This window comes from Anser cygnoides, chromosome 9 (genome assembly GCF_040182565.1).
Source record: "Anser cygnoides isolate HZ-2024a breed goose chromosome 9, Taihu_goose_T2T_genome, whole genome shotgun sequence".
Taxonomy (NCBI): Eukaryota; Metazoa; Chordata; class Aves; order Anseriformes; family Anatidae; genus Anser; species Anser cygnoides.
This window is the reverse complement of record NC_089881.1, coordinates 8164435-8180837: the sequence shown is the minus strand read 5'-3', so window position 1 is coordinate 8180837 and position 16403 is coordinate 8164435. Positions and strand designations below refer to the sequence as shown.

At 37.0% G+C, this 16403-nt stretch overlaps 1 protein-coding gene across 9 annotated transcripts in view; it reads right to left on the bottom strand.

Annotated features, from left to right (window-relative positions):
* Positions 1-16403, bottom strand: part of PER2 (period circadian regulator 2) — a 47290-nt gene that overhangs the window by 6896 nt on the left and 23991 nt on the right. For all 9 annotated transcript variants that reach the window (XM_067002504.1, XM_067002506.1, XM_067002503.1 and 6 more), the window contains 13 exons: positions 15084-15135; positions 13706-13848; positions 13285-13363; positions 10524-10630; positions 9905-10058; positions 9430-9538; positions 8921-9052; positions 7471-7564; positions 6641-6797; positions 6439-6557; positions 4670-4843; positions 4156-4416; positions 1879-2729 (listed from right to left, as the gene is read on the bottom strand). In XM_067002504.1, coding sequence (XP_066858605.1) covers positions 1879-2729; positions 4156-4416; positions 4670-4843; positions 6439-6557; positions 6641-6797; positions 7471-7564; positions 8921-9052; positions 9430-9538; positions 9905-10058; positions 10524-10630; positions 13285-13363; positions 13706-13848; positions 15084-15135 — 2432 coding nt within the window. The remainder of the gene's footprint in view (positions 1-1878; positions 2730-4155; positions 4417-4669; positions 4844-6438; positions 6558-6640; positions 6798-7470; positions 7565-8920; positions 9053-9429; positions 9539-9904; positions 10059-10523; positions 10631-13284; positions 13364-13705; positions 13849-15083; positions 15136-16403) is intronic.

The window sequence follows — 16403 nt, the reverse complement described above, 5'->3', positions numbered from 1 at the left end:
GGAATATTCAAAGTTAATGTTGACAAAGAATTTAGCAAAATACATACCAGCAGTGAGAACTAGCTTCAGCTATATCCTTAATGCTTTCCTGACCAAATGTCTGTCTTGCCCTCATGTTCAAGTGATAAGAAATTAAGAAAGTAACACTTTCCAGGTTTCTAAAGAATGAGAACTAGCCTTTCAAGGAAATTCAAAAGAATGTGCCACCAAAATTATTAGTATTATTTTGTTACCAAGCTTCTTTTAATCCAGTAGTGGCATCTGAGAGCATGCTGTAAACTACAGACTGTCACAGATGCACTTCGTTACCAAAGCACGAGTCAGAAGTGCTTATCTCTAAGCTTTCAGAGATGTCATACAGCAAACAGAATACTTTAGTCCACAATAAGGCACTGGATGCATATATCACTGAGAAATTTCTCAGAAAATGGCGTTTGCATGATTTGTATGATACAAAACATTGTTTTCATTTAAAAAAATATTTGTTCTGAAGATCATGATACAGCAAGCACTCAATAACAGAAAGTAGTAAGTTTTTATGCTCTGTCAATCAAGTTCGGAAGTTCCACTGGAAAACACAAACTCCATTTCTCTGTTCTCCTGCTATTCATCCCCATTAAGAATCAATATCAAGAATATTAGGTAAAATAAATCATCTAGAAACCAACCACAGAAAGAAGTTAAATGCAGAGATCTAAATGGAAGACGTGAATGTTCTTCGGGGGTGGGGGGAACAAGTACGTTCATAAGTTTTTCCTTCTTTCTCCTTTACAATTTCTAGTGTAGGTACATGCTTATGACTCAGACTACACAGCAAAGTCATCTAATCAGCTGTTAGCATCAACACTAATGATGCTTTTGACTAATTGCTGCAGTTTAGATCTCAGGCATGCCTATAAATAAAGCCTTCCAACACCTGCTTTCCTTTATCAGCAGTGAACCAAGTTCTACTCTGTAACTACGTTATCACGTGCAGTGAACAGCTGTAAACCACAAGCAGAAAAGCAGAAGGGAGGAAGGAGGCACTCCAAAAGGTTTCAGCTGCATCCCAGTGACTTTCATTAAAAAGATACCCTGTGGAATCTTTAGACAACACTAATTAATTAGTCCACACCATCACCATTATAGAAACCTTTACAGACAGTACTCCATCTGAGGTTTCCATATGATTATGTTAAACTGATCCATCAAATTTAAAACAAGACAGGAAAAAAGCTGATGTTACCGAATAGCTTAGTGCAGCTTTAGAACCCTAGGTAAAACAAAGGAATTACTAATATCTGCAAGCAACAATTCATTGGTTCTTTACTTTGCCTAGTTGTTTGTAAACAAAGAGGTGATTTTATTTACATTAGCTTCTTTCAAAACCAGTTACAGATCATTTCCCCCCTTCACACAAATTCACTAGCCCAAAACTTTGTTAAACACTAAAAAAAATAAAGTGCACAAATGATTTGAAGTATATTTCAAATAATATTTCAAATGACTTCTAATTGGCATATTTGTATTCCTAGTAAAAAATAACTAATTTAGGATTCATTTCCAAGTTTCTCGTGTAACTTTAGGAAAACAACATTGTTTTAATTTTTAAAGGTTAACATTATTCTAATGATTGGATCTCACTTAATTCAATCTGCTGAAATTCAAGCTTACTAACTACAATTGCGAGTCCATCTGATAGACTGATTACTATCATTAAAAAATAAGGACCACAAAGTGATAGTTTTGAAAACAATGTACCAGAGACAAGGAAACAGCAGAAGGAAAAAAGAATCATTTTTAGGCATCTGTACATATTAACAACCTCAGATATGTTCAGAGTACCAAGACTTTGAAAGAAGAAAACAAAACCCACCATAAACCCATCAGCATACTTACTGGTAGGGATCCCTTTCCACTGCAGTCATCAGTTGTCCCAATTTTGCTGCCTATGGCTCCTTCCTCATTTAAAGCTCCATGCAAACCCGCAGGAGCTCCACTTTCCACAGTTTTTGTGGTTTCCTCTAGTTGCAGAAGATTCAGAGGAGAACTACACCTTGACTGGAATAAAGGTGGAGAAGCCTGGTCTTGAGCACCCACTGACTGTGGAGTGCAAGAACGGGATGGCTCATTTCGTGTCTCTGGGGCAGGAACCTTTTCGCTTTCTGCTGGTGCATTATAATGGAATGGCTGCGTTGGAAAAAACGCCTGTTGCGGGAACGGGCTGGGAGTACTGAATGGTGTCTGTGCTGGAAATACTGTCTGTGAAGAGAAAGGAGATGGGGTAGGAAAGTTGGCTTGGCTGTGGTAAAGCGTTTGAGGTAAGCTACTGTTCATCTCTGGGTAGACGTAGTTGGGGAGCACAAGAGCTACGACGGGTGTCATGAGGGGGGCAGAGAACTGGGATGGTTGCATAGGGCAAGTATTTCCAGAGTCTGGCAACTGATTAAAACTAGAGAGCGAAGTCTCAGGAGCTGGTGGCACAGTCCCTGATGCTGGAAAAACAGGAAGGGGATACGCAGGCATAACGGTGGGAAAAGACATGGCTGAATAGCTTGCTTGTGAAGTGTCTGATGGTGACCAAGCAGTAGTATTTAAGCCTTGAAGAGGAAACCGATGGGGAAATTTAGTTCCAGAAGTTGTACTGTCTGAAGATTCCTGTGGTTTAATGCGTTTTGACTTCCTGTTTTTTCCGCTTTTCTTCCAAGGCTGATCCATTCCAGAAGTGCCATTTCTTTGTCCACGGCCACCTGAAGGAAAAAAGCCTGCATCAGGAAGCGTCCCACTGGAAATCTTAAAGATTCTCTGTGGTTTGGCACCCCAAAAAGTTGCTCAAAATTGTAGTTCTTTGTAGTTCTGGACTTAGCTTACCCAAATGGAAGGATATGGGAACAGATCAGGCTCACTCTTTTACCTCTAGCACAAGAGCTGAGCACACTGGGCAAGGTAAATCATGCTGACACACCATGGGGGAAATAAAAAGAGAAAAAGAATAGCAGTGCATCAGTTGAGGCTCAAATGTGTCACCCAATCAATACAAAGGAGCCACTCCAATCACTTCAGCAATTCAATGAAAGCAGTAGAAGAGAACTGAAAGCACTTCTAGAGAGTTACGGTCACACAGGTCTGTAACTAAGAAGGTGACGAAAAAGCAGCACAGAAGAGAAAGCACACAGAAAATATTTTTCTAAGGGGAAAGAACATGCTACCTTTACAAACCTTAGGAAGAAAAGCACGGAACCAACCTTATTTTAGAAGTCTGCACCAAGCAACTCTTCCCTAGGTGAAGACTGTCAGTTCTCTCATTACAGAGATGAGGAAATCCATAAAATATCTTTTATATCTAAATATTTAAATATCTAAAAGCTGCACAAGCTTTAAGTTTGTCTAAAGCTTACTTAGACCGTCTGAAAGTTTAGCAAGAATAAAGAACACGGGACTAAGTTGTTCCAGAGAAGGTTTCCTATGTCAAGGACTTGCATAACTATTTATATCAAAACAAAGATAAGAAAAGAATCATGGGGGAGGAAAAAAGACAAAAACAAACAAATGCTCAGCAGTATCTGACTTCAGTTCCAAGTCAGGACTGAAATGGAAACAAAGTCAGGTCAGTACCAAGCTCTTCTAAAAATGCCATCCCGAGTTCCTAGCCCTGACAAAACTAGTCTCACTATTAGAGCTAGGCTGTTCCATTTCCATCTGCCGCTGATCACATTATTAGCTTAATTGCAACCAACCAGCCTGTTTCACCTATGACATGATATTGCACCAGGAGAAACTGGATGTAAACCAAAGAGGCTGGAAAAAAAACAAGAAAAGATAGAAAGGTAGAAGGAAACGAGTGGCAAGAGAATAAATACAAGCACAAACACAGGAAGGAAAACATTCTAAAGTGTGTCTTTTTTGTCCCTTGAAAGTAAATGCATAACAGTAGTAATATAATGAATAGATAACTAAACATAAGTTACTGAAGCGTAAGTTAAGAGCAGAACATAGCTTCTAATATAATCTTCAAAGCAAGACTGTCACCAGAATTTCTCTATGGACTTAAACATAGCATGGAACTGTCACTATTCCCTGTGGTTCCACAATACAGCTAAAAATGCAAGCATCATCTCAACAGGATTCACTGCCTATATAAAGGCTACTTTTTAATCGTGAGAAGTATTGCCATACCACGTTCAGCAGGCCGTCCTTTGGGTTTATCTTGTAAGTAGTAATTGCAGTGGGACTGAAAAATATTAAATCTCTTTACTTCTTTGAACTTGTTCAAAAAGCTCTGCTCTTCTTTTTGTGTATGCACTGCAAGGACTTCCTTTGTAAGTCCCAGTTTTTTAAATGACTCCTTTTCCTGATTTACATGCACGGAGCTGGATGGAGGTGCAAGAAGTTGGCTATCTAAGAGTTCTGCTCCACTCGGACCATCTTCTATCATTTCTACAGAAACAGAAGGGAAAAAACAATCACGATAAAGAAAAGCTCTGGAAACTCACTTTAAGCTATTATAATCTGTACTAATTTCTCAGTAAGTTTAAGATACAAATTCTGTTTCTGTTTATTCAATTTCCCTAAGAACATCTTAGATATAAGAAAACGCAAGTCACAAGTAGGTTCTACGTGTTCCGGCATTTGAAGTTCAAACTTACGAGCAATCACCTTTTTGGAGATGACATATTAGCAGAAATCATACCTAATTCAGGTTGTGTTTTCTTGTCTCCAACATGAACAATGGTGCTACTGTAGCTGCACTGACTTGTGAGTGATACAACGCTTTCAGGCTTGCCAGGTAAAGCCAAAGAAGTTAAGTGAGCACCAACTACTGGGGGACTACTTGATTTGCCAGATGTCTTCAACACAGTAGGACCTATTTAAAAAGAAAAAAATACATATAGTTATACATTGAAAATAAGTAATATGTTGCTACAGCTGCAGAACAGCTGAGACTGAACTGTGCTTGACAAAACACAAAATGAGCATTTTACTTGATTTCACAGAATCCGCCAAGAATGTTTTAGGAATAGGATGACTTCTGAGCAACCAAATCCAATCCTCTACTTTCACACAGAACAAACCAAATCTTGTCAGTGAAGGACTTCTTGATCTTTCCTGGGCTTTATCCATCTCTGATGGTATGACTTCGGAAGTTTCAAGTCTCCTCCAGCCCAAGATTAAGTCCCTCCCAGCTCCCATCTTGTTCTATACTAATCTCTCATTACCTGGTAATTAGCTGGCAGATGCTAGGCTTTGCTCTGAACATCTGCCTACTTAAGTTTTCTCACCTGAAAACTATAAACAGTAATCCAGCACATCATACCAATGCCTCAAAAACAGCATCAAAACTTTCCTTCTTTAGTACAAATACTGAGTGTAACTTACATTGTAAGACCTAAAGTTTGCCTTTTTCTTGACTAGAGTATGCTAGTGACTTGGTCATTTGCAATCATCAGCACACCAAGAAGCTAGTGAACCTACATCCTTTCCTACCAAGTAGGGCTGCAAAGACTCCAGATGACAGCAGAAACTGTGTTCTTAACTGCATGATGCAAGTTCCACTACTTCTTCCTCTCTACTTCAAGGCCCTCCAATTCCTTCTAAAGGATACTTTGTTCCTCTGTATACGGATTATATCTTCCAATTGTATTCTAAAAACTACGTTAGAATTTTTCTTCAAGCTTATCAAAAGGAAATATTGATAAAATAATTCCCAAGACCAATTTTTAAGAAACTCTACTAGTCAGCCCCTTTCAGCCTCATATAATGAGGAGGCTAAATCAGCAAGTACCTTGTTTATGTGTACTTCTCTACTAATCTCACAATTCTTGTACTAACCAACCAGTTGCCTTTTCCACTTTAGCTCCCCATCCAGACATGGACCATATCAAATGTTATAACTAAATCCTAACAAATGAACTTACGTTTTTTTCAGCAGACTTTGTAGGTACCTATCCTCAGTAATCCCCATTGTTATTCCATGGCTGGACAATTCCTTTCACATGAGTTCTTACACCTCACAGAGCACTGAGAATAGCATTTTACCCCTTTTATCTCTTTTTAAAAATGCCCAAAGAGAAGAAACAGAAGTGAAATATGCACATTTAAAAAAAAACAGAATTCTTCCTGCAATTAATCAGCAGACAGGGTCTTCAGCTGGTTGTTCCTAGAAGTACTGACTGTGAAATGATGTTTTCACGTGGTAATGATTCAAGCCCTAAAACTGCAAATCCTGCTGTATTTTGTATAGTATGAACAGGCTTACTACATCTACAGTCAGACTTGATATTCAATTAACTAAGTATTTTAATTCTAGGGAAAACTTTTAACATTAAAGTTAGATTATCAACATGTAATGTTAAGAAAATGGCTATAAGGTCATCCCTAAGCTACACCTGTCATTATTTTGACAAGAAGTAACATTCAACTGGCTGCTAGCAAAAAATTGAAGTTGTAATGTAGAGATACCTCCCAAGGGTTGTATAGCATTAACAGCTGCTTTTTGTTCATGAACACCAGAATGCACACTTGAAGAAGGTTCACATTTTCTTTTTGCTGTACCAGGCACATTACAACTCTCCAAGTATCTAAAATAAAAGGATTTAGCAATATTAGATAGGCAAGTCTTAAGTCTACAGATCAATTGGTAATTTACACAGTGGTTCCTTACCTGATGACACTGTCCAAACAGCTAATCTGTTGATAAGAATACACAGGTTGTTCTTTCCAAGCCAATTCTTCAGTAGCCACATTTTTAGGAGCAGCTGTGACTGTAGTATCCTTTCCTATCACATCTTTCACCTGACCACCAGGACCACTTTGTTTTTCTGTTAAGAGATAGTTATTATGCAATCACAGCATTAATCCTTGGAATTTCCCCTAGAACATCAGTAAAACAGTAAGAAATACATATAAATGAGAACTTTTACTAAGTCAGAACTTAACCACTGTAAAGCAGTAAGAAGTTTGTCACCTAGTAGATTAACATTGTGTAAATACCCTCCCTGTTCTTACAGATTCTTAGAGCTGTGAAGTTTAGTTCAGCTGATGGATCGAAAGGGAACAGACACAATGGATACAGAAAAATAGAGATCATCATAGATGAAACACACTCAGTATGAGGTCAACACTAGTGCAAAACACTTATTGTTCATGTTTACAAGATTTAAATCTGATCAGGAAGGTTTTCATTTATCAACTTAATTCCTGAAGTTACGTACAAAAAGGGAAGACAACATCCATAACTTTTTCCTCTACCTAACAGAAAAAACATATTTGACTACTAGGACAAGAGGAGCTACAGTTAAGGTACTTCAAAACAACAGCTGGGTCGCATGTTTTCCAGAACACAGTACAGAGACTAAGGACAATATAATACATAAACCCAGCACTTTTATCAATTAAATCTCATTAGAGTGAAGTTAGAAAAGCCCCTACTCTCACATTACACCACATACTATCGCAATAAACTAACACTTAGTTAACTTGCTAGTGTCTTACCTGCAAAAGACTCTCTCTTATGTTCCAGTTTTGTTTTATTGTCGGTGAAAATACGTTGTCCTTTATTTTTGACCTTCCGGGCATCTTGACCAATCTGAAAGCAGGTCATTAAAAACAGTTATTATGAAATTGTTTCAAGCATAGCAATTCCTCAGTAAGGCAAAATCTAACCTTAGTTAACTTCTACTTTACAGTTAGTCTGATCATGGGAGAAATCCTGATGTATAGGATTTTATTGTGCATAAGCGGAATTTTAGGAACTAGAGAGAGCAAAAATGTAAAATAGTTTCTTATATAGCATTACTCTGTATTTTGTTTCATATGGTTGAATGATTTTGACAGGACAATATAAAGAAACAGTACAAGTAAGACTTCAGAAGAAAACAGTATCACTCGGTATATAAAATATTGATGCAAAGACGCAACTTCTTGCGCTAGAAGTTTAATCAGGCACTGACCGGATGTTACAATATTATGCTAGAGTAGTTGTAACTATCTGTAGAAATAGTAAGGGAGAGATAAGTATCTATTCCCCTCAAAATAGGAGGCCTCTTTTTCTACAAAGCTCTGAAATGTAGCAATTCATCTGCGAAACAAAAATTCCAGAAGCTTCACCTGCTCAAGATGCTAGTGTTTAAGAACTGAAAGCCAGAAACAGTGACCACCTTGGCAAGCACAGCAGTCTGCCATGCCTGATCCCAGAAACATAAATCAATTTCAGAAGATTCAGCCTATGAACAATATAATTAAGTAAAGGAAAAAATTAGCTTTCAGAAATCAAACAGCATTTGGGAAGACTTAACAGAAATGCCAAAAAGACTTTAGAAGATAGTGCAGTTCCTTTGACTGCATCCACATTCAGTGTTTACTTTGCCTATGGAATAGTTCTGATAAATGTAGGCACAAATTTAACTCTGCTGTTTTTTTCAGAATAATGAAATTTAAAAAAGCTACATCTCACTGTCAACTGGATGAAACAATGACCTGTAAAGTTAAATGTTAAGCAAAAAAATAAATTTTCATTCTATATTATTTGACATTTTTGCAGCATAAAACCGTTACTACTGCATTTTATCTTTGTAGTTTCTCTTGGGAAAACAAGAGGTACAGACTTTCACCTCCCAAAAGAAATTGTTTTCAAATATCCAGTTGTTTTTCCCAGAAACAAGCATATAACATAAAATAGGTATTAGAATGTTAACACACTGCCCAGGTTTAAATTTTTTATACACACTTACTTTCATACCTACAACTGTGCTTCAGTACCCTGAGACTTTATCTATACCAGAAATGTTTAATATGGAAAAAGCTTTCTGTTGGAAATAAACAAATGACGACTTTCTCCTTACACCTCCTCTCATCTCTAATTTGAGAGAGTTATGCTAAAAAAAGTTAGAAAGCCACTTAGAAGTTTTGTATCTCATACTTGAATAAAAAAGTAAAAACCTACCGTTTTATCCTTTTGAGTGTCTTCATTATTATTTCCTGTGCTGTCACTGGAGGATGCCACACTCATTAAGTGCTCATGTGAGCCATTGCTACCTAGACTTCCATAGCCACTTGATCCGCTGTTGTGTACAGGCTGTTAAAAAGAACAGTATATGTGTGTGTGTGTGTGTATATATACACACACACACACCTGCACACTGGCTTTCAACACAAATGAAATTGTTACCAATAATTCCATGTGAGATGAAAGGATTGTTTTGGGGGTGGGGAGTTTTGTGGGGTATTTGTTTGTTTTCTGTGTGAAGACTCCATAGCTGCATGAAATCCATAAAACACCAACAGGAGCTTTAACACACTTCAGTAAGTCATGTCTGGTAATCATGAGTATAAATAATTTCCAGGATTGCAGGCAAATCCCAGTACAGTAGAACACAGCTATACAAAATTCACACGAAGGTAAATTCCCTTCAGTGGGAAATCAGAAGTGTGTCATTAAAGCAGATGCTGTACCTGCAATAGCAGCCGATATATTTGCTCTGTGATTTCCTGAACACTAGGGTGAAGGATTCTGTCCTCTGTATAGTTGGGAGCAGCAAAGACATCTTCATTTAAGGGACCCCTGTGTAAACCAAACATAGGCCAGTCCATTACAAACTCAAGTACTTCAGTTGCAGAGCACACCTTCAATTTACCATCACTATATAAGGATCTCTATATATTCTATGATGTTTGAATCTCACAACACCTATCCTTACTCACTTTGTGTACAACTCTCCTTAAGCAACTCTTGACAGTACTGACCAAGTTTGAAGTATGTCAAATTTCCTTTGCTTAAAGCAGTTACTGTATCACCAAACAAATGTAAAAAGGAAACAATTTGCATTATTCCTGCCCCCTCACCCTGTAAATCCCTTAAATCCTTTTAAGAATCACCTTATGATTCCAAGGAAAAAGAAAATTTAAAAACAACTGTTTATTGACTTACGTCCTAACTTTGTGTCTTCCAATGATAAATGAAACTTTTCGACTCCAAGGATTGATGAAACTGGACCAGCTAGTGTCCATGGTTATATAATCTCCATTTCTAGTGCAAAACCTGATTGGTGAATAGTCAAAAGGCTGTCCTCCATACTGAAGAACTGTAATGAATGATTTAAAAAGTCAGTTTAATATTTACACTGTTCTACTTAATAATTCAGAGTTGTCACAATGATTGAAGAGAGAGCTGTACATTTCCATAGATTAACAAAGTAACTTGCCCTGAATGTCTTTCTTCTCTATTTACAAAATAACACAGACTACCATTTAAAATATGACAAATTCTATCATTGCATTCTCAGCACAATTTTGTTTATGTATGAAATATTCAAGCAGTCAATTTGTTTACAGCAGACATGCTTCACCTCATTTTCACCAAACATGAAATCGAGTGATTTCTTACTTTCATCAATTTACATTAAGAATCAAGTTGTAGAGTAAAGGAATACTTCAATATTTAATTACTTGCAGAAATTTTTTCACCTCCTACTTGCTGAGGTCTTAGTAGCTGTTCCTATTTACTTTTAGAAATAAAGTATTTTTGCCACAGAAAAGAGACCACATACTTTTCTTGTGAATTGCTAGCATTAAGGGTCTGTCATTTGGGTGAAGATGCACCAAGACTGGTGTTCCTATTAAGTCCTGAGGTAGGTATCCCAATAGAGGTACCGCTCTGGGGAAAGAAAAACAAAGATTTTTTTTAATTAAATCAAGCAGAATAAAAGTATACTTCAAATGAAAGCACTTAAAAAATTAAGTTTTACTTGCTTTTTCCTAGAAAAAGAATGAATTTTAAATTTAAATTTGGGGTGCCATACCAGTACCAGCTTAATAGCAGTACCCCTCTTTGAGCAAGGCATTGTGTTTTGTTTTGGTTGTTTTGTAGTATTACTGAGCAAAGCGTTTAGAAATCTGCTACAGCAGTTCTCCTGTATTTTCTTATGCTGCCTAGGCTCTACAGGATGAGTACCCTGAATTTAAAAAAGCATTAATAAAGTTTAATCTTATACAACTCTCATGAAAGCAAACAGCCCTGATCTACGGGCTGCAAGCCAATGCTAAGGTTCACACAGGATTTCTGTAGCTAAACTAGCAACCGGTAGCTGACTAGGGATCAAGAAAACTTTCTCACAGGCAGGTTAAGAGTTTAACTCAAAGGAGCTGCAAAGAAGCAAGCTTATTAATTAGAATAAAAAAATAAAAGTAATTTCTGAATTCCTGCACAGTGACCTCTTCTAATGACATGAGGAACTAGTTTATGTGATGAAATCACCTTAAGCGATCATTTAAAGCATTAAGGAAAAAGAATGAAAGTTCACAAATGTCATTTTGTACCTTATCCTGAAAGCTAACCTCCAAAAATATGCTTTGGTAAATATAAAATACATCAAGTCACTACTACTCAGTAACATTTAAGAAGCTGCCACACACCAAGTCACTTTGTAAACTCAAAGTGATGTATACCCTTCCCCTGCCCCAGTTGCTGAAGAAGGCCTGGGGAGCAGTACAATGCTCAGCTATCTGAATGCCTTTAATGAAGAACTTAACCCTAGTGCACAACAGACACAAAACTGCGTTGTATTGGAACTCACAAACATTATGGAACAAATGCCTTCGACACTGCACTTTCAAACCCACTGAAATTAGATCAGTTCCACAAAAGAGATGACATACCCTTCTGGTAAAGAGGCTGAGATATTCAGAGAAAAACAAGAAGAGCAACTTATGCCTTGTTAGTTAACTAATTGCTTCAGTAATAAGTCTTAAAAGCTTGTGAATGATCTACAGCAACAACTTCAAAAAGCTGGAACTGGCATGACAGCTCATACCAAATACTACCATTTTGAAACAATGACAATTAAAAAACACTGCCAAGGTCAAAGCAGCAAAAAAAAAAGTTATACGGCTAAAGGAGTTGAAAATACCTATCAACTCAGAATGACTTCAGTTAGAAAGGACTTCCTCAAATAAAGTTGTAAAAAGAAGTAAACATGTCTTTGTTGTTGTTCTCTCTTCTTTGCTTTGTTCCCATTCTTTGCTACCTGTTTTATGAAAACCTGTGCTGGAACAGAGAGCACTTACTCTCTCAGGGCATCAAATTTTAAACTTTTATTTATTGCTTTAGTTATAAAGAAGCAAATTCAGTCACTTTAATGCAAAAAAACAACATGTTTTTAGACCAATATGAAGGTCAGTGGAAGAGTCAAGGATCTAGATTGTAAGACCTATAATTAGAGAGATTGAGCTGGGCTTGCTTGTCAGATGAAGAGGAAGCTAAAGAATGATCCAGTAGCTTCTAGGAATGAGGGATTTATCTCAGAATTCAGATACTATTATTGTAGCCAACTTAGTTTTCACTAAGGAGGAAAAAATTAAAATCCTACACATCATGTATCAAAAACCATCACGAATACAATCTGAAGTAAAACAAGGGAAAGAAAATAGCAGGAAAAGGAAGCCTCCATTTTCAGCTCAGTAACAAGCTAATTCTCAAAGTCCTTCAAAGTATTACGATATTTCAAAGTACAACCCTGTCCTTAAGAGCTTTATAATAATGACTCCTATTTAGCCTATGTCCCCAACTCTTTTTGAAGGAATATCTTCCGTTCTTTTCATAGACCTCAAATTTCCATCACCTAAACATCCTCTGACAGGTCATAGGCAAAAGCAGTCCCAAAGACTCAGGGAAAGCCTGGTCTGCACCTTAGTTCCTGAACCTCTTTTTATGCCTTGATATCACAGGCACCTTACTTGGCTCTGCTCTGAAACACGGGTAGTTTCATATGCACTAACTCTAATCAGCTTCCATGACTGTCAATGCAACATGAAACCTTCAGCCAGCAGAATCTGAACAATTTCATCTCTGAACACAGGATGTTTTAACATGATCTAATGTCCTAATGTTATATTTAAAAGACACACCTCTAACTGTACCTTGGCCAGCAGAAAGTGACAGCAGAATATTGTTTGCTAATAGTTTGATCAGACTTAAATAAAAATAGAAGTCTCAGATGGGTCATGCTTGCTGGCATAGGAGTATTCCTGGCAGTGGGTTTCACTGACTGAATTTATATCCAGGTTTGCCCCAGACAGAAGTAAAACAGAAGAACAAGTTGTTAGCAGGCAAACAGTTTTCCACTTCAAGTGTGAAAACACATTACAGTGTGGTCTTAATGAAAACTGGGAGATGCACCTTTCCTGAGTTACACAACTTATCAGTAGTTACACAAAATTTTAACCCAGTTATTAATCCCTGTACAGTAACCTGAAAAGTTACTGGACAGGTTGCTTATCACTACATGTGAAAAATAGTATTTAGTAATTTACCTCTCGTCTACATCCTGGAACAAACAGGTTGGTGTGTGTGTAGTTGTAAAAATTCTTTTGTCAGGAGGAATTCTGGGTGCTGAAAGAAAAAAAGCAGATTAAAAAGTATTTTTTGCATACATACAGTAGTTCAAGCTGCAAATTTCAATTAAATGCTGAGTGAAGTCTAAAAGTTTGCATAAGAGCACGTAGGAAAGCAGCTTGCTATCTCACAGACTATCAGCAAGGGCAGAGAACCAAACCAGCTATCTTGCACTTGAATAAAACTTGAGATCACTGACAGTACTCATGCAAGTTAGCTTTCTTAAACTGAAATTCAGTTGTGTTAAACTGACAAACTGCACAGAAATTCCTGTAGTAAAACGGGAACAGTTCTTAATTTCATGAAACCAAATTACTCTTTGTCCACTGAAAGGATTACCTTCGTAACCAGAATGCACTTTTTCTGCAAGCAACACACAGCAAAGCTGGTCTTCTGCTACTTCTGGATCTTGTACTTTGATAAGGTAAGGAGTCATCCGAAACGGGTGATAGCAAATCTCGTTTTCACGCTCCTTCCCTGCACTAATAATTGAACAGCGTTGATTATTTCAACAGATTCATCTCACTTTTTATTTATCTACTGTAATTTTCTTAATGACAAAAAGACTGCATGATAGCTCCTAAAACGGCACCCAAAAATTTAGCTTCCTTAATTTTCAGTAGATGAGAACCTAATTCTGATGGCATCCTTTGCATACCAACTACAATAAAGAATTGTCCTCTTTCCTGATTGAAATAAGACCCACATGTGGAAGTTTGATAAAGAGAAAAAAACCCTTCTTAATGATAAAGTTGTTTTATTGATCCACTAATCTTAATCTGGTATTAAATCCCATTTTACCCTCCAAAGGGATGGCTCTATAGTTTTATTTTTATGAAGACTGCTATATCACCTCCGTTAAGAGAGACCACCTTTTACTCAATATTTATTTTGATTTTAAACAACAGTCTCAGAGGTTCTTACCTATAAGAACAGTTGCTGACTTACCAACAATACAAAGCCTAACAGCAAAAATAACCATTTACACAGTGACATATATATATATATAAGTAATAAGGTTGTAACAGCACAGCTTTACAAAGCTAAAGCTTTTGGAATCAACTTTAATTAGAAGAAAGTCTACAGTAACACCAGCAGAACCTTTACAATACATCCAATCCAACTCTCTGGAGTCGAACATTCTAATTTAAAACTATGCTCATATCTTAATTATAAGCATTTATTTACTCCAGAAGTAACTAACAGGACCCACAATTTCTCTTTCCAGAAATGCTACCAGAGAGGCAACATGCAGCAAGAAGGAAAAAAAAGAAGAACTATATAGCATGTAGTGACAGCAAAAAAGACAGACCAAGTTACTCTCATACATCTACCTATACTGGACATTTGAGATAAATTCAAGATCTGCCATTAGTCTTCTACAATGAAAGAGGACCTGCGGCACATGCTGAACAGAATAGTTTAACTTGAAGTAAAGACTTTCTGCGCCTGTGAGATATCATATCAGCTCCATTCACAGTGTAAAGGTCAATATTCAGACTGATTAACTTCTAAGATGCAACTTCCTGCAAGCACTTTGCAGTTTCCTGAGTAGCTTCTGGAAGTTAAATGACTAGAGGACAAGCATGTGTTTTACCTATGGTCACATTATGGAAAAATACAAAACTTGCACAACATATGATTCTTATAAAAGTCAAATACTTTTGTAACGCAGTTTCATAGCATAACGCTAAGTCTCATTATAGTACTGTTTTACCTGATGCGACAGAAAAAAGATTTCTCTTCCATGCAATCCTGGGTGGAAGACTCTAGAAATATTAAACATTTTATAACAAATTACTATGAAGTTATGACATTTAAAACAGTAATTCTTCCCCAACAGGATTAAAAGCAATCTAGTCTGAAAAAATTTTTAAGTCCCCCAAAGCCTGTTTTTTTTTTTGATTTTATGCTTTTCTGAGGCTGGTGTGTGAGTCACAGCTGCTTGCTTATTAAGACTTCTGCCAAAAGCATATCTACACAGTTCTCCAGTTTGAACTGTTTACTTGTCAACTTTTTCACTAACTTACACCACTGATTGAAAAAGTTTGATTCTCCAGGACCCCCCAAACGAGACCTCTTTCCTAGAGAGGACAGCTGAAGGATCAAATACTTTTGCCAACCTCCCTCTGCATAGCCCCCACCCACCAGCAAAACCCAAACTTAATTTTATTTATTTTAAGCAAAGCCTTCCTCCCCTCCCCTATCAAGCTTATTTCCCTCCTTTTCAAGAGTAGCCAAGCGCTGGTCTTTCAAAGGCCTCAGTATGCAATACTTCTGAACACTAGCTAAGGCTGCCAGTACATGGAATCAAGTATATAGTTTTGCTTACTGCATTTTTGAAATACGAATCTATAATAAACATAATAAAACTAGAGAAAAATGTTTCAGGAAAAATAGATTGCATAACTAAGTAACATGCACAAGGAGGATCACATGGTCAAAGTTCACAACTGAATCTTTTTTGAACCTGACGGACTAGAGACTTCACAAGGTCTTTTCTGCCCTGTTTAATGTACGTGGTATATATTTATTGTTAACTGTTTTTCAAGTTGAATATGGTTCACTCTGTCTTAACTTTATAGACTTAGTATACAGGGATTGGAATTTCAAATATTCAGAGCAGACTTTGAATTCCAAGTGTTTGCTTAAAAATATTTGGCAGCTATTTCTCAATTCCCAACAGCTGCTACTGCACAAGTAAAACAACCCTCACACAAATAAATATCAAGTGCCCTAAGAGGTCTAATCCTTCACTATCAGCATGCCTGACATCCTTTTTCCTACGGCTAAAAGAATAGACATACAGTTACACTTGGTTACTGCAGTGACGTTAGCTGAAGTACATCTTCCTACACAGTAATCAAGGCGTACAGTATTCAAATCATACATATTTTATAGTAGAAAGACAGATATTTTGCTCCTTAGATCTAAGGAGAATGTTTTTTTAAATTATGGTCACTTGATTGCAAGAAAATGTTGAAAACAAATCCACTTTCAGCATGAATACCTTCTTTGCTTTCAATCATCAGTTGGA